Below are 22,665 nucleotides of genomic sequence, written 5' to 3' on the forward strand. Positions count from 1 at the left end.
CCCTCTCTCTCTCTCTCCCTCCTTCCTCTCAGTCTTCACCCCCCCTCTCTCTCTCCTTCCTGTCTTCACCCCCCCTCTCTCTCTCCCTCCTTCCTCTCAGTCTTCACCCCCTCTCTCTCTCGCCCTCCTTCCTCTCAGTCTTCACCCCCCTCTCTCTCTCTCTCCCTCCTTCCTCTCAGTCTTCACCCCCCCCTCTCTCTCTCTCCCTCCTTCCTCTCAGTCTTCACCCCCTCTCTCTCTCTCCCTCCTTCCTCTCAGTCTTCACCCCCCTCTCTCTCTCTCTCCCTCCTTCCTCTCAGTCTTCACTCCCCTCTCTCTCTCTCCCTCCTTCCTCTCAGTCTTCACTCCCCTGTCTCTCTCTCTCCCTCCTTCCTCTCAGTCTTCACCCCCCCTCTCTCTCTCTCCTTCCTGTCTTCACCCCCCCTCTCTCTCTCCCTCCTTCCTCTCAGTCTTCACCCCCTCTCTCTCTCGCCCTCCTTCCTCTCAGTCTTCACCCCCCCTCTCTCTCTCCCTCCTTCCTCTCAGTCTTCACCCCCCTCTCTCTCTCTCTCCCTCCTTCCTCTCAGTCTTCACCCCCCCCCTCTCTCTCTCTCCCTCCTTCCTCTCAGTCTTCACCCCCTCTCTCTCTCTCCCTCCTTCCTCTCAGTCTTCACCCCCCTCTCTCTCTCTCTCCCTCCTTCCTCTCAGTCTTCACTCCCCTCTCTCTCTCTCCCTCCTTCCTCTCAGTCTTCACTCCCCTGTCTCTCTCTCTCCCTCTCAGTCTTCACCCCCCCTCTCTCTCTCTCCTTCCTGTCTTCACCCCCCCTCTCTCTCTCCCTCCTTCCTCTCAGTCTTCACCCCCTCTCTCTCGCCCTCCTTCCTCTCAGTCTTCACCCCCCCTTCTCTCTCTCTCCCTCCTTCCTCTCAGTCCTCACCCCCCCTCTCTCTCCCTCCTTCCTCTCAGTCTTCACCCCCCCCTCTCTCTCCCTCCTTCCTCAGTCTTCACCCCCCCCCTCTCTCTCTCCTCCTCTCAGTCTTCACCCCCCCCCTCTCTCTCTCTCCTCCTCTCAGTCTTCACCCCTCTCTCTCTCTCCCTCCTTCCTCTGTCTTCACCCCCCTCTCTCTCCCTCCTTCCTCTCAGTCTTCACCCCCCCTCTCTCTCTCTCCCTCCTTCCTCTATCTTCACCCCCCCTCTCTCTCTCTCTCTCTCTATTTCCTCTCAGTCTTCACCCCCCCCTCTCTCTCCCTCCTTCCTCTGTCTTCACCCCCCCTCTCTCTCTCCCTCCTTCCTCTGTCTTCACCCCCCCTCTCTCTCTCTCTCTCTCTCTCTCTCCTTCCTCAGTCTTCACCCCCCCTCTCTCTCCCTCCTTCCTCTGTCTTCACCCCCCCTCTCTCTCTCCCTCCTTCCTCTCAGTCTTCACCCCCCCCTCTCTCTCCTTCCTCTCAGTCTTCACCCCCCTCTCTCTCCCTCCTTCCTATCAGTCTTCACCCCCCTCTCTCTCTCTCCCTCCTTCCTCTCAGTCTTCACCCCCCCTCTCTCTCCCTCCTTCCTCTCAGTCTTCATCCCCCCCCCTCTCTCTCTCCCTCCTTCCTCTCAGTCTTCACCCCACCTCTCTCGTGGTTGCTGCAGTGTCATATGAACAGAATGTTAAGTGATGAAGATGAGCAGAGACTGCTTACCTCAACATCCTGCTGACACACACACACAGACAGAGACACACACACAGAGACACACACACACACACACACACACACACGGCCAAAGTGCTGAAGCCCACACACATGCCTTGGCTGCCCTGTGGTAAAGAAACAGTCTGGGGTGATGACATGTAGTGGGAGAGAGGCATTTCAGTGAGTGTAGTGTAGAGTGAGGGATTGTGGGTAGTTTCCTCCAAAGTGTGGAACGGTGGTGTAGTGAGAGGGAGGGAGGGAGGGAGGGCAGGTGTCTCACCGAGAGTGAGGGATCGTGGGTAGTGTAGTTTAGCGTCGCCCAGCGCTCATTCTCCAGCTCCTCCATCACCTGGTTCATGGCGCTCTTCAGCCAGGTATCCACGGCAACACCCACCTGTCTCAGCAGGTCCAGACGAGCCTCTGCCTTCAGCTTTACTGTCTAGAGTGAGAGAGAGGTTACATACATGGACACACACACATACACTGCTGGGTAATCAATACGACTGACAGGGGCCGTTGGAGGACTCAATCTATCCCATCAGCACTCACAGGTCACCTGTCAGCCCAACATCTATGGTGGAAAGTTACATCAGTTATCATCATCACGTCTATGGTGGAGCAGCACGTCAACGACCGTCAGTCTCTCTAAGGTGACTGTGGTCAGCAGTGGAGGACAGACTAACTCCAGTCAAACATAAAGTCTACAAAGGTTTCCAGCCAGGTAAGTAGTATGTAGGTAAACAGGAAGTGCAGGGAGATGGACTCATTACAGTACACTTCCATGGAGATAAAAGCTAGTCTGATCAGTAACAGGAAGTGGAGTGTGGATAGTTATTTATGTACACTATCACTTCCTGCTCTGACCCCGCCCACCACACATACTATTGGTTGTCCTAGCTCTGCCCCTCCCCTCAGAACCATTAAACCTAAATGGACTCAAACATTCAACAGACAGCAGGAGATAATGGGGGCAGGGAGAGAGTGGGTGAGGGAGGTGTAGAGAGATGGAGATGGGGGGTGGGGGGTGGAGAGAGGGGGTAGAGAGTGTGAGGGAGGGAGGTGGAGAGGGGGTGAGGGAGGTGTAGAGAGGTGGAGAGAGGGGGCGTGAGGGAGGTGGAGAGAGGGGGTAGAGAGCGTGAGGGAGGGAGGTGGTGAGGGAGGTGTAGAGAGGTGGATAGTGAGGGAGGTGGAGAGAGTGGGTGGAGAGTGTGAGGGAGGGAGTTGGAGAGAGGGGTTAGGGAGTGGGAGGGAGGTGGAGAGAGGGGAGGGAAGAAAGGGAGGGGTGGTAGAGTGTTGTACATAGCGGTGTGTGCATTTCACATCTCTGTCTGTGGGCGCTATGACTATATCAGCCAGCAGGGGTGGCCAGATAGAGGGAAATCACAGAGAGGAATGAGAGAGAAAAGGAAGGTGAGGAGGGAGAGCTGAGGAGGGAGAGCTGAGGAGGGAGAGCTGAGGAGGAGGATATAGAGCTGAGGAGGAGGAGGGAGAGCTGAGGAGGAGGAGGAGGGAGAGCTGAGGAGGAGGAGGAGGGAGAGCTGAGGAGGAGGAGGAGGGAGAGCTGAGGAGGAGGAGAGAGAGCTGAGGAGGAGGAGAGAGAGCTGAGGAGAAGGGAGAGCTGAGGAGGGAGAGCTGAGGAGGAGGAAGAGAGAGCTGAGGGGGAGGAGGGAGAGAGAGCTGAGGGGGAGGAGGGAGAGAGAGCTGAGGAGGAGGAGGGAGAGCTGAGGAGGAGCAGGGAGAGCTGAGGAGGAGCAGGGAGAGCTGAGGAGGAGGAGGGAGAGCTGAGGAGGAGGAGGGAGAGCTGAGGAGGAGGAGGGAGAGCTGAGTAGGAGGAGGAGAGACAGCTGAGGAGGAGGAGAGAGAGCTGAGGAGAAGGGAGAGCTGAGGAGGGAGAGCTGAGGAGGAGGGAGAGAGAGCTGAGGGGGAGGAGGGAGAGAGAGCTGAGGAGGAGGAGGAGGGAGAGCTGAGGAGGAGGAGGGAGAGCTGAGGAGGAGCAGGGAGAGCTGAGGAGGAGCAGGGAGAGCTGAGGAGGAGGAGGGAGAGCTGAGGAGGGAGGAGGGAGAGCTGAGGAGGAGGAGGAGGGAGAGCTGAGGAGAGAGAGCTGAGGAGGAGGAGAGAGAGCTGAGGAGGAGGAGAGAGCTGAGGAGGAGGAGAGAGAGCTGAGGAGAAGGGAGAGCTGAGGAGGGAGAGAGAGCTGAGGAGGGAGAGAGAGCTGAGGGGGAGTAGGGAGAGAGAGCTGAGGAGGAGGAGGGAGAGAGAGCTGAGGATGAGGTGGGAGAACTGAGGAGGAGGAGGGAGAGCTGAGGAGATGGCTTGATCTGATTCATAGACTGACAGGCTGCCTATGAGAGAATCGATGGAGAGACAACTCTACTTGGAGAAGGGGGGAGGGGGGTATAGGTCTACCTTATTTCCTACAAACACGCACCTCAGCCTTGCGGATGTTCTCTTTGGTATCCTCTATCTTCAGCTCCAGATCAAGCCGGCCCTGCTCTGTTTGAGGAACTCCCAGTGTCTCACATTCCTCCAGGCTCTAATGGCAGACACACACACACACACACACACTTAAATCTCACAGACTAAAATCACATCTGGTTTTCAAAGATGATCTGAACCGAGATCAACAACTAGTATGTGTGTGGACTCACTCTCTTGTAGTGGACAATGTTCTTGTGTTCTCGGGCCATTCTGGTTGCCCATTTCCTGGCCTCCTTGTTCAGACTGTGTTCCTCTGTCAGGCTCCCTGTGTCTATCTCCAACTTACGACTCTACCACCCACCCACCCACCCACACACACACACACACACACACACACACACACATAGTTACCATGGAGATAAGAAGAACACAACCCCCTCTTCCTAAGCGGTTACCATGGAAATTATGGAATGTGATTCTAATATCCTAAATAAAGAGTCCGCTACATCAAGTACCCCTGGACACAGCTACCTAGCAACCACACCATGTACCCCTGTATACAGCTACCGAGCAACCACACCAAGTTAGCCCTGGATACAGCTATCAAGCAACCACACCATGTACCCCTGGATACAGCTACCTAGCAACCACACCAAATACCCCTGGATACAGCTACCTAGCAACCACACCAAGTACCCCTGGACACAGCTACCTAGCAACCACACCAATTACCCCTGGATACAGCTACCTAGCAACCACACCATGTACAGTACCACTGGAAACAGCTATTTAACAACCACACCAAGTAATCCTGGATACAGATACCTAGCACCCACACCATGTACCCCTGGATACAGCTACCTAGCAACCACACCAAGTTAGCCCTGGATACAGCTATCAAGCACCCACACCATGTACCCCTGGATACAGCTACCTAGCAACCACACCAAATACCCCTGGATACAGCTACCTAGCAACCACACCAAGTACCCCTGGACACAGCTACCTAGCAACCACACCAATTACCCCTGGATACAGCTACCTAGCAACCACACTAAGTGCCCCTGGATACAGATACCTAGCAACCACACCAAGTACCCCTGGATACAGCTACCTAGCAACCACACCAAGTAAAAGTACCCCTGGACACAGCTACCTAGCAACCACACCAAGTACCCCTGGATACAGCTACCTAGCAACCACACCAAGTACCCCTGGATACAGCTACCTAGCAACCACACCAAGTACAAGTACCCCTGGACACAGCTACCTAGCAACCACACCAGGTTTCCCCTGGATACAGCTACCTAGTAACCACACCAAGTTACCCCTGGATACAGCTACCTAGCAACCACACCAAGTACCTCTGGACACAGCTATCTAGCAACCACACCATGTACAGTACCCCTGGATACAGCTATCTAGCAACCACACCATGTACAGTACCCCTGGATACAGCAACCTAGCAACCACACAATTTACCCCTGGATACAGCTACCTAGCAACCACACCATGTACAGTACCCCTGGATACAGCTACCTAGCAACCACCCCATGTACCCCTGGATACAGCTACCTAGCAACCACACCATGTACAGTACCTCTGGATACAGCTACCTAGCAACCACACCAAGTACAGTACAACTCTATTCGAAGCAGCTTTAGAACCCCCCTCTCACACACATACACCAGAGAACTATATACAATAATTAGGTTTGAACTGCTGCTAGGTGGCTCCCGAGTGGCACAGGGGTCTAAGGTACTGCATCTCAGTGCTTGAGAAGTCATTACAGACACCCTGGGTCGATTCCAGGCTGTATGACAACCGGCTGTGATTGGGAGAGAAATAGATTGATTTGAAATGGAGGGAGAGAAGAGAGAGAAATAGATTGATTTGAAACAGAGGGAGAAGAGAGAGAAATAGATTGATTTGAAACAGAGGGAGAGAAGAGAGAGAAATAGATTGATTTGAAACAGAGGGAGAGAAGAGAGAGAAATAGATTGATTTGAAACAGGGAGAGAAGAGAGAGAAATAGATTGATTTGAAACAGGGAGAGAAGAGAGAGAAATAGATTGATTTGAAACAGAGGGAGAGAAAAGAGAGAAATAGATTGATTTGAAACAGAGGGAGAGAAAAGAGAGAAATAGATTGATTTGAAACAGAGGGAGAGAAAAGAGACAGACTGATTTGAAATGGAGAGAGAATAAAAAGCCTCTATTGTTTGTCTTAAGATAACAGAGAAAACCTGCGTCTGCTGTGCAGTTCTAACACAATCTGCCTGGTACAGGCAGGGGGCTATCAAAACCACATGGAAAAGTACTGCATGTGTGTGTGAGAATGTGTGTGTGTGTACGTTCCTGTGTGAGCATGTGTGCAGCAGATGTCTGTGTGTCTTCCCAATGGAGCCCCTCACTTCATAGCCTAGTAACACATATCCAAGTCCCCTTTCTACACTGCATTAACACACAACCATTCAGCATCAACGTCAGACCCCCTCACCTCAAACTGTCACCTCAAACCCACAACGGTCTATTTAAGGAACAGAAAACATAATTGGATAAGGAGGCTATTGTGCAATCGTGTGTAATTTTAATTACCTGTACAATTCACATCAGCTACAAATAGCAGATTGTTCTTAATATGTTGGACAGTAGCAGCATAATCATATCATTGTATGTGTGAATGGGACTTATTATACAGTAGTTGGTTAGGTAGCACAAGGGTCAGGCTCAGTTAAAAGGCCTACTGTAGGTTACCTAGAGGAATGGGCCACTGCCAGTACAATAACTAGAACTACTTCCTGTTCTAGCAGAGACTACACACCACTGGTGGTCATGGTCCAACAACCGTGGTCTTGGTGGTAACAGCTCTTCAACAGCATGCTAATTAAACAACGGCCATGACGGTTAACCGACCGTCATGGTTCAACAGCCATCGGCCATGACAGCATGTGATGGGTAGTATGTAACGGTCATGACACAACAGCAGCAGTCATGTTGAGGCCATGTTCATGTTTATGGTTACTGGAAAACAGCCATGTTCATGTTTATGGTTACTGGAAAACATGGTTATAGTGGAACAGCCATGGTTGTGGTTATAGTGGAACAGCCATGGTTGTGGTTATAGTTGTAGTGGAACAGCCATGGTTGTGGTTATAGTTGTAGTTGAACAGCCATGGTTGTGGTTATAGTTATAGTGGAACAGCCATGGTTGTGGTTATAGTTATAGTGGAACAGCCATGGTTATAGTTATAGTGGAACAGCCATGGTTGTGGTTATAGTTGTAGTGGAACAGCCATGGTTGTGGTTATAGTTATAGTGGAACAGCCATGGTTGTGGTTATAGTTGTAGTTGAACAGCCATGGTTGTGGTTATAGTTATAGTGGAACAGCCATGGTTGTGGTTATAGTTGTAGTGGAACAGCCATGGTTGTGGTTATAGTTATAGTGGAACAGCCATGGTTGTGGTTATAGTTATAGTGGAACAGCCATGGTTGTGGTTATAGTTATAGTGGAACAGCCATGGTTGTGGTTATAGTTGTAGTTGAACAGCCATGGTTATAGTTATAGTGGAACAGCCATGGTTATAGTTATAGTGGAACAGCCATGGTTGTGGTTATAGTTGTAGTGGAACAGCCATGGTTGTGGTTATAGTTATAGTGGAACAGCCATGGTTGTGGTTATAGTTGTAGTGGAAAAGCCATGGTTGTGGTTATAGTTGTAGTTGAACAGCCATGGTTATAGTTATAGTGGAACAGCCATGGTTGTGGTTATAGTGGAACAGCCATGGTTGTGGTTATAGTTGTAGTGGAACAGCCATGGTTGTGGTTATAGTTGTAGTTGAACAGCCATGGTTGTGGTTATAGTTGTAGTGGAACAGCCATGGTTGTGGTTATAGTTGTAGTTGAACAGCCATGGTTGTGGTTATAGTGGAACAGCCATGGTTGTGGTTATAGTTGTAGTTGAACAGCCATGGTTGTGGTTATAGTTATAGTGGAACAGCCATGGTTGTGGTTATAGTTGTAGTGGAACAGCCATGGTTGTGGTTATAGTGGAACAGCCATGGTTGTGGTTATAGTTGTAGTGGAACAGCCATGGTTGTGGTTATAGTTGTAGTTGAACAGCCATGGTTGTGGTTATAGTTGTAGTTGAACAGCCATGGTTATAGTTATAGTGGAACAGCCATGGTTGTGGTTATAGTTGTAGTGGAACAGCCATGGTTGTGGATATAGTTGTAGTGGAACAGCCATGGTTGTGGTTATAGTTGTAGTTGAACAGCCATGGTTATAGTTATAGTGGAACAGCCATGGTTGTGGTTATAGTTGTAGTGGAACAGCCATGGTTGTGGTTATAGTTGTAGTTGAACAGCCATGGTTATAGTTATAGTGGAACAGCCATGGTTGTGGTTATAGTTGTAGTTGAACAGCCATGGTTGTGGTTATAGTTATAGTGGAACAGCCATGGTTATAGTTATAGTTATAGTGGAACAGCCATGGTTGTGGTTATAGTTGTAGTTGAACAGCCATGGTTGTGGTTATAGTTATAGTGGAACAGCCATGGTTGTGGTTATAGTTGTAGTGGAACAGCCATGGTTGTGGTTATAGTTATAGTGGAACAGCCATGTTTGTGGTTATAGTCATAGTTGAATAGCCATGGTTGTGGTGATAGTTGTAGTGGAACAGCCATGGTTGTGGTTATAGTTGTAGTGGAACAGCCATGGTTGTGGTTATAGTTGTAGTTGAACAGCCATGGTTGTGGTTATAGTTGTAGTGGAACAGCCATGGTTGTGGTTATAGTTGTAGTGGAACAGCCATGGTTGTGGTTATAGTTGTAGTTGAACAGCCATGGTTGTGGTTATAGTTATAGTGGAACAGCCATGGTTATAGTTATAGTGGAACAGCCATGGTTGTGGTTATAGTTATAGTGGAACAGCCATGGTTATAGTTATAGTGGAACAGCCATGGTTGTGGTTATAGTTATAGTGGAACAGCCATGGTTATAGTTATAGTGGAACAGCCATGGTTGTGGATATAGTTGTAGTGGAACAGCCATGGTTGTGGTTATAGTTGTAGTGGAACAGCCATGGTTGTGGTTATAGTGGAACAGCCATGGTTGTGGTTATAGTTGTAGTGGAACAGCCATGGTTGTGGTTATAGTTGTAGTGGAACAGCCATGGTTATAGTTGTAGTGGAACAGCCATGGTTGTGGTTATAGTTATAGTTTAACAGCCATGGTTGTGGTTATAGTTGTAGTGGAACAGCCATGGTTGTGGTTATAGTGGAACAGCCATGGTTGTGGTTATAGTTGTAGTGGAACAGCCATGGTTGTGGTTATAGTTATAGTGGAACAGCCATGGTTATAGTTGTAGTGGAACAGCCATGGTTGTGGTTATAGTTATAGTGGAACAGCCATGGTTATAGTTGTAGTGGAACAGCCATGGTTGTGGTTATAGTTATAGTTTAACAGCCATGGTTGTGGTTATAGTGGAACAGCCATGGTTGTGGTTATAGTTGTAGTGGAACAGCCATGGTTGTGGTTATAGTTGTAGTGGAACAGCCATGGTTATAGTTATAGTGGAACAGCCATGGTTATAGTTGTAGTTGAACAGCCATGGTTGTGGTTATAGTTATAGTGGAACAGCCATGGTTGTGGTTATAGTTATAGTGGAACAGCCATGGTTGTGGTTATAGTTGTAGTGGAACAGCCATGGTTGTGGTTATAGTGGAACAGCCATGGTTGTGGTTATAGTTGTAGTGGAACAGCCATGGTTGTGGTTATAGTTGTAGTGGAACAGCCATGGTTGTGGTTATAGTTATAGTGGAACAGCCATGGTTGTGGTTATAGTTGTAGTGGAACAGCCATGGTTGTGGTTATAGTTGTAGTGGAACAGCCATGGTTGTGGTTATAGTGGAACAGCCATGGTTGTGGTTATAGTTATAGTTGAACAGCCATGGTTATAGTTGTAGTGGAACAGCCATGGTTGTGGTTATAGTTATAGTGGAACAGCCATGGTTATAGTTATAGTGGAACAGCCATGGTTATAGTTGTAGTTGAACAGCCATGGTTGTGGTTATAGTTATAGTGGAACAGCCATGGTTGTGGTTATAGTTATAGTGGAACAGCCATGGTTGTGGTTATAGTTGTAGTGGAACAGCCATGGTTGTGGTTATAGTTGTAGTTGAACAGCCATGGTTATAGTTATAGTGGAACAGCCATGGTTGTGGTTATAGTTGTAGTGGAACAGCCATGGTTGTGGTTATAGTTGTAGTTGAACAGCCATGGTTGTGGTTATAGTTATAGTGGAACAGCCATGGTTATAGTTATAGTTATAGTGGAACAGCCATGGTTGTGGTTATAGTTGTAGTTGAACAGCCATGGTTGTGGTTATAGTTATAGTGGAACAGCCATGGTTGTGGTTATAGTTGTAGTGGAACAGCCATGGTTGTGGTTATAGTTATAGTGGAACAGCCATGTTTGTGGTTATAGTCATAGTTGAATAGCCATGGTTGTGGTGATAGTTGTAGTGGAACAGCCATGGTTGTGGTTATAGTTGTAGTGGAACAGCCATGGTTGTGGTTATAGTTGTAGTTGAACAGCCATGGTTGTGGTTATAGTTGTAGTGGAACAGCCATGGTTGTGGTTATAGTTGTAGTGGAACAGCCATGGTTGTGGTTATAGTTGTAGTTGAACAGCCATGGTTGTGGTTATAGTTGTAGTGGAACAGCCATGGTTATAGTTATAGTGGAACAGCCATGGTTGTGGTTATAGTTATAGTGGAACAGCCATGGTTATAGTTATAGTGGAACAGCCATGGTTGTGGTTATAGTTATAGTGGAACAGCCATGGTTATAGTTATAGTGGAACAGCCATGGTTGTGGTTATAGTGGAACAGCCATGGTTGTGGTTATAGTTGTAGTGGAACAGCCATGGTTGTGGTTATAGTTGTAGTGGAACAGCCATGGTTATAGTTGTAGTGGAACAGCCATGGTTGTGGTTATAGTTATAGTTTAACAGCCATGGTTGTGGTTATAGTTGTAGTGGAACAGCCATGGTTGTGGTTATAGTGGAACAGCCATGGTTGTGGTTATAGTTGTAGTGGAACAGCCATGGTTGTGGATATAGTTGTAGTGGAACAGCCATGGTTGTGGTTATAGTTGTAGTGGAACAGCCATGGTTGTGGTTATAGTGGAACAGCCATGGTTGTGGTTATAGTTGTAGTGGAACAGCCATGGTTGTGGTTATAGTTGTAGTGGAACAGCCATGGTTATAGTTGTAGTGGAACAGCCATGGTTGTGGTTATAGTTATAGTTTAACAGCCATGGTTGTGGTTATAGTTGTAGTGGAACAGCCATGGTTGTGGTTATAGTGGAACAGCCATGGTTGTGGTTATAGTTGTAGTGGAACAGCCATGGTTGTGGTTATAGTTATAGTGGAACAGCCATGGTTATAGTTGTAGTGGAACAGCCATGGTTGTGGTTATAGTTATAGTGGAACAGCCATGGTTATAGTTGTAGTGGAACAGCCATGGTTGTGGTTATAGTTATAGTTTAACAGCCATGGTTGTGGTTATAGTGGAACAGCCATGGTTGTGGTTATAGTTGTAGTGGAACAGCCATGGTTGTGGTTATAGTTGTAGTGGAACAGCCATGGTTATAGTTATAGTGGAACAGCCATGGTTATAGTTGTAGTTGAACAGCCATGGTTGTGGTTATAGTTATAGTGGAACAGCCATGGTTGTGGTTATAGTTATAGTGGAACAGCCATGGTTGTGGTTATAGTTGTAGTGGAACAGCCATGGTTGTGGTTATAGTGGAACAGCCATGGTTGTGGTTATAGTTGTAGTGGAACAGCCATGGTTGTGGTTATAGTTGTAGTGGAACAGCCATGGTTGTGGTTATAGTTATAGTGGAACAGCCATGGTTGTGGTTATAGTTGTAGTGGAACAGCCATGGTTGTGGTTATAGTTGTAGTGGAACAGCCATGGTTGTGGTTATAGTGGAACAGCCATGGTTGTGGTTATAGTTATAGTTGAACAGCCATGGTTATAGTTGTAGTGGAACAGCCATGGTTGTGGTTATAGTTATAGTGGAACAGCCATGGTTATAGTTATAGTGGAACAGCCATGGTTATAGTTGTAGTTGAACAGCCATGGTTGTGGTTATAGTTATAGTGGAACAGCCATGGTTGTGGTTATAGTTATAGTGGAACAGCCATGGTTGTGGTTATAGTTGTAGTGGAACAGCCATGGTTGTGGTTATAGTTGTAGTGGAACAGCCATGGTTGTGGTTATAGTGGAACAGCCATGGTTGTGGTTATAGTTATAGTTGAACAGCCATGGTTATAGTTGTAGTGGAACAGCCATGGTTGTGGTTATAGTTATAGTGGAACAGCCATGGTTATAGTTATAGTGGAACAGCCATGGTTATAGTTGTAGTTGAACAGCCATGGTTGTGGTTATAGTTATAGTGGAACAGCCATGGTTATAGTTATAGTGGAACAGCCATGGTTGTGGTTATAGTTATAGTGGAACAGCCATGGTTGTGGTTATAGTTATAGTGGAACAGCCATGGTTATAGTTGTAGTGGAACAGCCATGGTTGTGGTTATAGTTATAGTGGAACAGCCATGGTTGTGGTTATAGTTGTAGTGGAACAGCCATGGTTGTGGTTATAGTTGTAGTGGAACAGCCATGGTTATAGTTGTAGTTGTAGTGGAACAGCCATGGTTGTGGTTATAGTTATAGTGGAACAGCCATGGTTGTGGTTATAGTTGTAGTGGAACAGCCATGGTTGTGATTATAGTTGTAGTGGAACAGCCATGGTTGTGGTTATAGTTATAGTGGAACAGCCATGGTTGTGGTTATAGTGGAACAGCCATGGTTGTGGTTATAGTTGTAGTGGAACAGCCATGGTTGTGGTTATAGTTGTAGTGGAACAGCCATGGTTGTGGTTATAGTTGTAGTGGAACAGCCATGGTTGTGGTTATAGTTGTAGTGGAACAGCCATGGTTGTGGTTATAGTCATAGTGGAACAGCCATGGTTGTGGTTATAGTTGTAGTGGAACAGCCATGGTTGTGGTTATAGTCATAGTTGAACAGCCATGGTTGTGGTTATAGTTGTAGTGGAACAGCCATGGTTGTGGTTATAGTCATAGTGGAACAGCCATGGTTATAGTTATAGTGGAACAGCCATGGTTGTGGTTACAGTTGTAGTGGAACAGCCATGGTTGTGGTTATAGTTATAGTGGAACAGCCATGGTTATAGTTATAGTGGAACAGCCATGGTTGTGGTTATAGTTGTAGTGGAACAGCCATGGTTATAGTTATAGTGGAACAGCCATGGTTGTGGTTATAGTCATAGTTGAACAGCCATGGTTGTGGTTATAGTTGTAGTTGAACAGCCATGGTTGTGGTTATAGTTGTAGTGGAACAGCCATGGTTGTGGTTATAGTTATAGTGGAACAGCCATGGTTGTGGTTATAGTTGTAGTGGAACAGCCATGGTTATAGTTATAGTGGAACAGCCATGGTTGTGGTTATAGTTGTAGTTGAACAGCCATGGTTGTGGTTATAGTTGTAGTGGAACAGCCATGGTTGTGGTTATAGTTGTAGTTGAACAGCCATGGTTGTGGTTATAGTTATAGTGGAACAGCCATGGTTGTGGTTATAGTTGTAGTTGAACAGCCATGGTTGTGGTTATAGTTGTAGTGGAACAGCCATGGTTGTGGTTATAGTGGAACAGCCATGGTTGTGGTTATAGTCGTAGTGGAACAGCCATGGTTGTGGTTATAGTTGTAGTGGAACAGCCATGGTTGTGGTTATAGTTGTAGTGGAAAAGCCATGGTTGTGGTTATAGTGGAACAGCCATGGTTGTGGTTATAGTTGTAGTGGAACAGCCATGGTTGTGGTTATAGTTATAGTGGAACAGCCATGGTTGTGGTTATAGTTATAGTGGAACAGCCATGGTTGTGGTTATAGTTGTAGTGGAACAGCCATGGTTGTGGTTATAGTTGTAGTGGAACAGCCATGGTTGTGGTTATAGTTGTAGTGGAAAAGCCATGGTTGTGGTTATAGTGGAACAGCCATGGTTGTGGTTATAGTTGTAGTGGAACAGCCATGGTTGTGGATATAGTTATAGTGGAACAGCCATGGTTGTGGTTATAGTGGAACAGCCATGGTTGTGGTTATAGTTGTAGTGGAACAGCCATGGTTGTGGTTATAGTTGTAGTGGAACAGCCATGGTTGTGGTTATAGTTGTACTGGAACAGCCATGGTTGTGGTTATAGTTATAGTGGAACAGCCATGGTTGTGGTTATAGTTGTAGTTGAACAGCCATGGTTGTGGTTATAGTTGTAGTGGAACAGCCATGGTTGTGGTTATAGTGGAACAGCCATGGTTGTGGTTATAGTTATAGTGGAACAGCCATGGTTGTGGTTATAGTGGAACAGCCATGGTTGTAGTTATAGTTATAGTGGAACAGCCATGTTTGTGGTTATAGTTGTAGTTGAACAGCCATGGTTGTGGTGATAGTTGTAGTGGAACAGCCATGGTTGTGGTTATAGTTGTAGTGGAACAGCCATGGTTGTGGTTATAGTTGTAGTGGAACAGCCATGGTTGTGGTTATAGTTATAGTGGAACAGCCATGGTTGTGGTTATAGTTGTAGTGGAACAGCCATGGTTGTGGTTATAGTTGTAGTGGAACAGCCATGGTTGTGGTTATAGTTATAGTGGAACAGCCATGGTTGTGGTTATAGTGGAACAGCCATGGTTGTGGTTATAGTTGTAGTGGAACAGCCATGGTTGTGGTTATAGTTGTAGTGGAACAGCCATGGTTGTGGTTATAGTTGTAGTGGAACAGCCATGGTTGTGGTTATAGTTGTAGTGGAACAGCCATGGTTGTGGTTATAGTTATAGTGGAACAGCCATGGTTGTGGTTATAGTTGTAGTGGAACAGCCATGGTTATAGTTGTAGTGGAACAGCCATGGTTGTGGTTATAGTTATAGTGGAACAGCCATGGTTGTGGTTATAGTGGAACAGCCATGGTTGTGGTTATAGTTGTAGTGGAACAGCCATGGTTATAGTTGTAGTTGAACAGCCATGGTTGTGGTTATAGTTATAGTGGAACAGCCATGGTTGTGGTTAAAGTTATAGTGGAACAGCCATGGTTGTGGTTAAAGTTATAGTGGAACAGCCATGGTTGTGGTTATAGTTATAGTGGAACAGCCATGGTTGTGGTTAAAGTTATAGTGGAACAGCCATGGTTGTGGTTATAGTTGTAGTTGAACAGCCATGGTTGTGGTTATAGTTGTAGTGGAACAGCCATGGTTGTGGTTATAGTTATAGTGGAACAGCCATGGTTGTGGTTATAGTGGAACAGCCATGGTTGTGGTTATAGTTATAGTGGAACAGCCATGGTTGTGGTTATAGTTATAGTGGAACAGCCATGGTTGTGGTTATAGTTGTAGTTGAACAGCCATGGTTGTGGTTATAGTTGTAGTGGAACAGCCATGGTTGTGGTTATAGTTATAGTGGAACAGCCATGGTTGTGGTTATAGTTGTAGTTGAACAGCCATGGTTGTGGTTATAGTTATAGTGGAACAGCCATGGTTGTGGTTATAGTTATAGTGGAACAGCCATGGTTGTGGTTATAGTTATAGTGGAACAGCCATGGTTGTGGTTATAGTTGTAGTTGAACAGCCATGGTTGTGGTTATAGTTGTAGTGGAACAGCCATGGTTATAGTTATAGTGGAACAGCCATGGTTGTGGTTATAGTTATAGTGGAATAGCCATGGTTGTGGTTATAGTTGTAGTGGAACAGCCATTGTTATAGTTGTAGTGGAACAGCCATGGTTATAGTTATAGTGGAACAGCCATGGTTGTGGTTATAGTCATAGTGGAATAGCCATGGTTGTGGTTATAGTTGTAGTGGAACAGCCATGGTTATAGTTATAGTGGAACAGCCATGGTTGTGGTTATAGTTATAGTGGAACAGCCATGGTTGTGGTTATAGTTATAGTGGAACAGCCATGGTTGTGGTTATAGTTATAGTGGAACAGCCATGGTTGTGGTTATAGTTATAGTGGAACAGCCATGGTTGTGGTTATAGTTGTAGTGGAACAGCCATGGTTGTGGTTATAGTTGTAGTGGAACAGCCATGGTTGTGGTTATAGTTATAGTGGAACAGCCATGGTTGTGGTTATAGTTATAGTGGAACAGCCATGGTTGTGGTTATAGTTGTAGTGGAACAGCCATGGTTGTGGTTATAGTTATAGTGGAACAGCCATGGTTGTGGTTATAGTTGTAGTTGAACAGCCATGGTTGTGGTTATAGTTATAGTGGAACAGCCATGGTTGTGGTTATAGTTGTAGTGGAACAGCCATGGTTATAGTTATAGTGGAACAGCCATGGTTGTGGTTATAGTTATAGTGGAATAGCCATGGTTGTGGTTATAGTTGTAGTGGAACAGCCATGGTTATAGTTGTAGTGGAACAGCCATGGTTGTGGTTATAGTTATAGTGGAACAGCCATGGTTGTGGTTATAGTTATAGTGGAACAGCCATGGTTGTGGTTATAGTTATAGTGGAACAGCCATGGTTGTGGTTATAGTTGTAGTGGAACAGCCATGGTTGTGGTTATAGTTATAGTGGAACAGCCATGGTTATAGTTATAGTGGAACAGCCATGGTTGTGGTTATAGTTGTAGTGGAACAGCCATGGTTATAGTTATAGTGGAACAGCCATGGTTATAGTTATAGTGGAACAGCCATGGTTGTGGTTATAGTTGTAGTTGAACAGCCATGGTTGTGGTTATAGTGGAACAGCCATGGTTGTGGTTATAGTTGTAGTGGAACAGCCATGGTTATAGTTGTAGTGGAACAGCCATGGTTATAGTTATAGTGGAACAGCCATGGTTGTGGTTATAGTTGTAGTTGAACAGCCATGGTTGTGGTTATAGTGGAACAGCCATGGTTGTGGTTATAGTTGTAGTGGAACAGCCATGGTTATAGTTGTAGTGGAACAGCCATGGTTGTGGTTATAGTTATAGTGGAACAGCCATGGTTGTGGTTATAGTTATAGTGGAACAGCCATGGTTGTGGTTATAGTTATAGTGGAACAGCCATGGTTGTGGTTATAGTTGTAGTGGAACAGCCATGGTTGTGGTTATAGTTATAGTGGAACAGCCATGGTTATAGTTATAGTGGAACAGCCATGGTTGTGGTTATAGTTGTAGTGGAACAGCCATGGTTATAGTTATAGTGGAACAGCCATGGTTGTGGTTATAGTTGTAGTGGAACAGCCATGGTTGTGGTTATAGTTATAGTGGAACAGCCATGGTTGTGGTTATAGTCGTAGTTGAACAGCCATGGTTGTGGTTATAGTTGTAGTTGAACAGCCATGGTTGTGGTTATAGTTGTAGTTGAACAGCCATGGTTGTGGTTATAGTGGAACAGCCATGGTTGTGGTTATAGTTGTAGTGGAACAGCCATGGTTGTGGTTATAGTTATAGTGGAACAGCCATGGTTGTGGTTATAGTGGAACAGCCATGGTTGTGGTTATAGTTATAGTGGAACAGCCATGGTTATAGTTATAGTGGAACAGCCATGGTTGTGGTTATAGTGGAACAGCCATGGTTATAGTTATAGTGGAACAGCCATGGTTATAGTTATAGTGGAACAGCCATGGTTGTGGTTATAGTTGTAGTGGAACAGCCATGGTTATAGTTATAGTGGAACAGCCATGGTTGTGGTTATAGTGGAACAGCCATGGTTATAGTTATAGTGGAACAGCCATGGTTATAGTTATAGTGGAACAGCCATGGTTATAGTTATAGTTATAGTGGAACAGCCATGGTTGTGGTTATAGTCGTAGTTGAACAGCCATGGTTGTGGTTATAGTTGTAGTTGAACAGCCATGGTTGTGGTTATAGTGGAACAGCCATGGTTGTGGTTATAGTTATAGTGGAACAGCCATGGTTTTGGTTATAGTTATAGTGGAACAGCCATGGTTGTGGTTATAGTTATAGTGGAACAGCCATGGTTGTGGTTAAAGTTATAGTGGAACAGCCATGGTTGTGGTTATAGTTGTAGTGGAACAGCCATGGTTGTGGTTATAGTTGTAGTGGAACAGCCATGGTTATAGTTATAGTGGAACAGCCATGGTTGTGGTTAAAGTTATAGTGGAACAGCCATGGTTGTGGTTATAGTTGTAGTGGAACAGCCATGGTTGTGGTTATAGTTGTAGTGGAACAGCCATGGTTATAGTTGTAGTGGAACAGCCATGGTTGTGGTTATAGTTATAGTGGAACAGCCATGGTTGTGGTTATAGTTATAGTGGAACAGCCATGGTTGTGGTTATAGTTATAGTGGAACAGCCATGGTTGTGGTTAAAGTTATAGTGGAACAGCCATGGTTGTGGTTATAGTTGTAGTGGAACAGCCATGGTTGTGGTTATAGTTGTAGTGGAACAGCCATGGTTATAGTTATAGTGGAACAGCCATGGTTGTGGTTATAGTTGTAGTGGAACAGCCATGGTTATAGTTATAGTGGAACAGCCATGGTTGTGGTTATAGTTGTAGTGGAACAGCCATGGTTGTGGTTATAGTTGTAGTTGAACAGCCATGGTTATAGTTATAGTGGAACAGCCATGGTTGTGGTTATAGTTGTAGTTGAACAGCCATGGTTGTGGTTATAGTTGTAGTGGAACAGCCATGGTTGTGGTTATAGTTGTAGTGGAACAGCCATGGTTGTGGTTATAGTTGTAGTGGAACAGCCATGGTTGTGGTTATAGTTGTAGTGGAACAGCCATGGTTGTGGTTATAGTTGTACTGGAACAGCCATGGTTGTGGTTATAGTTATAGTGGAACAGCCATGGTTGTGGTTATAGTTATAGTGGAACAGCCATGGTTGTGGTTATAGTTGTAGTGGAACAGCCATGGTTGTGGTTATAGTTATAGTGGAACAGCCATGGTTGTGGTTATAGTTGTAGTTGAACAGCCATGGTTGTGGTTATAGTGGAACAGCCATGGTTGTGGTTATAGTTATAGTGGAACAGCCATGGTTGTGGTTATAGTTGTAGTGGAACAGCCATGGTTGTGGTTATAGTGGAACAGCCATGGTTATAGTTATAGTTGTAGTTGAACAGCCATGGTTGTGGTTATAGTTGTAGTTGAACAGCCATGGTTGTGGTTATAGTTGTAGTGGAACAGCCATGGTTGTGGTTATAGTTGTAGTTGAACAGCCATGGTTGTGGTTATAGTTGTAGTGGAACAGCCATGGTTGTGGTTATAGTTGTAGTGGAACAGCCATGGTTGTGGTTATAGTTGTAGTGGAACAGCCATGGTTGTGGTTATAGTTATAGTGGAACAGCCATGGTTGTGATTATAGTTGTAGTGGAACAGCCATGGTTATAGTTGTAGTGGAACAGCCATGGTTATAGTTATAGTGGAACAGCCATGGTTGTGGTTATAGTTATAGTGGAACAGCCATGGTTGTGGTTATAGTTGTAGTGGAACAGCCATGGTTATAGTTATAGTGGAACAGCCATGGTTGTGGTTATAGTTGTAGTTGAACAGCCATGGTTGTGGTTATAGTTGTAGTTGAACAGCCATGGTTGTGGTTATAGTTATAGTGGAACAGCCATGGTTGTGGTTATAGTTGTAGTGGAACAGCCATGGTTGTGGTTATAGTTATAGTGGAACAGCCATGGTTGTGGTTATAGTGGAACAGCCATGGTTGTGGTTATAGTTATAGTGGAACAGCCATGGTTATAGTTATAGTTGTAGTTGAACAGCCATGGTTGTGGTTATAGTTATAGTGGAACAGCCATGGTTGTGGTTATAGTTGTAGTGGAACAGCCATGGTTGTGGTTATAGTTGTAGTTGAACAGCCATGGTTGTGGTTATAGTTATAGTGGAACAGCCATGGTTATAGTTATAGTTATAGTGGAACAGCCATGGTTATAGTTATAGTGGAACAGCCATGGTTGTGGTTATAGTTGTAGTGGAACAGCCATGGTTATAGTTATAGTTATAGTGGAACAGCCATGGTTATAGTTGTAGTTGAACAGCCATGGTTGTGGTTATAGTTGTAGTGGAACAGCCATGGTTGTGGTTATAGTTGTAGTGGAACAGCCATGGTTGTGGTTATAGTTATAGTGGAACAGCCATGGTTGTGGTTATAGTTGTAGTGGAACAGCCATGGTTGTGGTTATAGTTGTAGTTGAACAGCCATGGTTGTGGTTATAGTTATAGTGGAACAGCCATGGTTATAGTTATAGTTATAGTGGAACAGCCATGGTTATAGTTATAGTTATAGTGGAACAGCCATGGTTATAGTTATAGTTATAGTGGAACAGCCATGGTTATAGTTGTAGTGGAACAGCCATGGTTGTGGTTATAGTTGTAGTTGAACAGACATGGTTGTGGTTATAGTTATAGTGGAACAGCCATGGTTATAGTTATAGTTATAGTGGAACAGCCATGGTTATAGTTATAGTTATAGTGGAACAGCCATGGTTATAGTTGTAGTGGAACAGCCATGGTTGTGGTTATAGTTATAGTGGAACAGCCATGGTTGTGGTTATAGTTATAGTGGAACAGCCATGGTTGTGGTTATAGTTGTAGTGGAACAGCCATGGTTGTGGTTATAGTTGTAGTGGAACAGCCATGGTTGTGGTTATAGTTATAGTGGAACAGCCATGGTTGTGGTTATAGTTGTAGTGGAACAGCCATGGTTGTGGTTATAGTTATAGTGGAACAGCCATGGTTATAGTTATAGTGGAACAGCCATGGTTGTGGTTATAGTTATAGTGGAACAGCCATGGTTGTGGTTATAGTTATAGTGGAACAGACATGGTTGTGGTTATAGTTGTAGTTGAACAGCCATGGTTGTGGTTATAGTGGAACAGCCATGGTTGTGGTTATAGTTGTAGTGGTCATCAGAGGTCTACCTGTGTCAGGATCATGTTATGCCTCTAGATGGTTGGAGGGTAGAGACTAGTGGTTAGGTCTACCTGTGTCAGGGTCGTGTTATGGTTCTAGATGGTTGGCGGTGGCTTGGCGGGTAGAGACTAGTGGTTAGGTTGGAGGGTAGAGACTAGTGGTTAGGTCTACCTGTGTCAGGGTCGTGTTATGGTTCTAGATGGTTGGCGGTGGCTTGGCGGGTAGAGACTAGTGGTTAGGTCTACCTGTGTCAGGGTCGTGTTATGGTTCTAGATGGTTGGAGGGTAGAGACTAGTGGTTAGGTCTACCTGTGTCAGGGTCGTGTTATGGCTCTAGATGGTTGGCGGTGGCTTGGCGGGTAGAGACTAGTGGTTAGGTCTACTTGTGTCAGGGTCGTGTTATGGTTCTAGATGGTTGGAGGGTAGAGACTAGTGGTTAGGTCTACCTGTGTCAGGGTCGTGTTATGGTTCTAGATGGTTGGAGGGTAGAGACTAGTGGTTAGGTCTACCTGTGTCAGGGTCGTGTTATGGTTCTAGATGGTTGGAGGGTAGAGACTAGTGGTTAGGTCTACCTGTGTCAGGGTCGTGTTATGGTTCTAGATGGTTGGAGGGTAGAGACTAGTGGTTAGGTCTACCTGTGTCAGGGTCGTGTTATGGTTCTAGATGGTTGGAGGGTAGAGACTAGTGGTTAGGTCTACCTGTGTCAGGGTCGTGTTATGGTTCTAGATGGTTGGAGGGTAGAGACTAGTGGTTAGGTCTACCTGTGTCAGGGTCGTGTTATGGTTCTAGATGGTTGGAGGGTAGAGACTAGTGGTTAGGTCTACCTGTGTCAGGGTCGTGTTATGGTTCTAGATGGTTGGTGGTAGTTTGGAGGGTAGAGACTAGTGGTTAGGTCTACCTGTGTCAGGGTCGTGTTATGGTTCTAGATGGTTGGTGGTAGTTTGGAGGGTAGAGACTAGTGGTTAGGTCTACCTGTGCCAGCGTCATCCTCATGACACTGATGGGCGAAGGCTCAATGTCCACCAACTTCTGCACCGAGCTCAGAATCTGACACACACACATGCGCACGATCAAGCACACACAGATAGACGTTAGTGGAAATAGTTAGGAGAGAAAGAGTTAGCAAAGGTTGAAAAGGTTTGAAGGAGAAAGACAATGAAGGGAAAATAGTTTGTAGTGACAGAGAGAGAGACACACGTACGTACAGTATTCAGTGCTTGACTTGGGAAGGAGCTCACCGGAGCCGAGTACCACCACCTCATGTCCTACTGCTTGACTTCCTGTTCCTCTTATAGAATATTAATCCAACAGTATTGTGTAGTCCCTGTTCCTCTTATAGAATATTAACTCAACAGTATTGTGTAGTCCCTGTTCCTCTTATAGAATATTAACTCAACAGTATTGTGTAGTCCCTGTTCCTCTTATAGAATATTAACTCAACAGTATTGTGTAGTCCCTGTTCCTCTTATAGAATATTAACTCAACAGTATTGTGTAGTCCCTGTTCCTCTTATAGAATATTACCGACACCCATATATATGGGTATACACCCATTTCAGACCAAGTCAAACACTGACTGTAGGTGTTATAGAGCAGTGGAAAAACACAGTAAGATAGAGACTACAGACTTAACAGGTTTACAGGAGGACTGTTTCAACATGTGAA

General features: G+C 45.5%; 1 protein-coding gene across 4 annotated transcripts in view; it reads right to left on the reverse strand.

Annotated features, from left to right (window-relative positions):
- The window catches only part of LOC110512371 (F-BAR and double SH3 domains protein 2), a 107,307-nt gene that overhangs the window by 35,665 nt on the left and 48,977 nt on the right, over positions 1 to 22,665 (reverse strand). For 2 of the 4 annotated variants that reach the window (XM_036964898.1, XM_036964896.1), the window contains exons 11-14: positions 21,974 to 22,048; positions 4,299 to 4,418; positions 4,079 to 4,183; positions 1,931 to 2,089 (exon numbers count right to left, since the gene is read on the reverse strand). In XM_036964898.1, coding sequence (XP_036820793.1) covers positions 1,931 to 2,089; positions 4,079 to 4,183; positions 4,299 to 4,418; positions 21,974 to 22,048 — 459 coding nt within the window. The remainder of the gene's footprint in view (positions 1 to 1,930; positions 2,090 to 4,078; positions 4,184 to 4,298; positions 4,419 to 21,973; positions 22,049 to 22,665) is intronic. The other 2 variants (XM_036964897.1, XM_036964899.1) reach the window with 2 other exon arrangements.

Source organism: Oncorhynchus mykiss, chromosome 27 (genome assembly GCF_013265735.2).
Source record: "Oncorhynchus mykiss isolate Arlee chromosome 27, USDA_OmykA_1.1, whole genome shotgun sequence".
Classification (NCBI taxonomy): domain Eukaryota; kingdom Metazoa; phylum Chordata; class Actinopteri; order Salmoniformes; family Salmonidae; genus Oncorhynchus; species Oncorhynchus mykiss.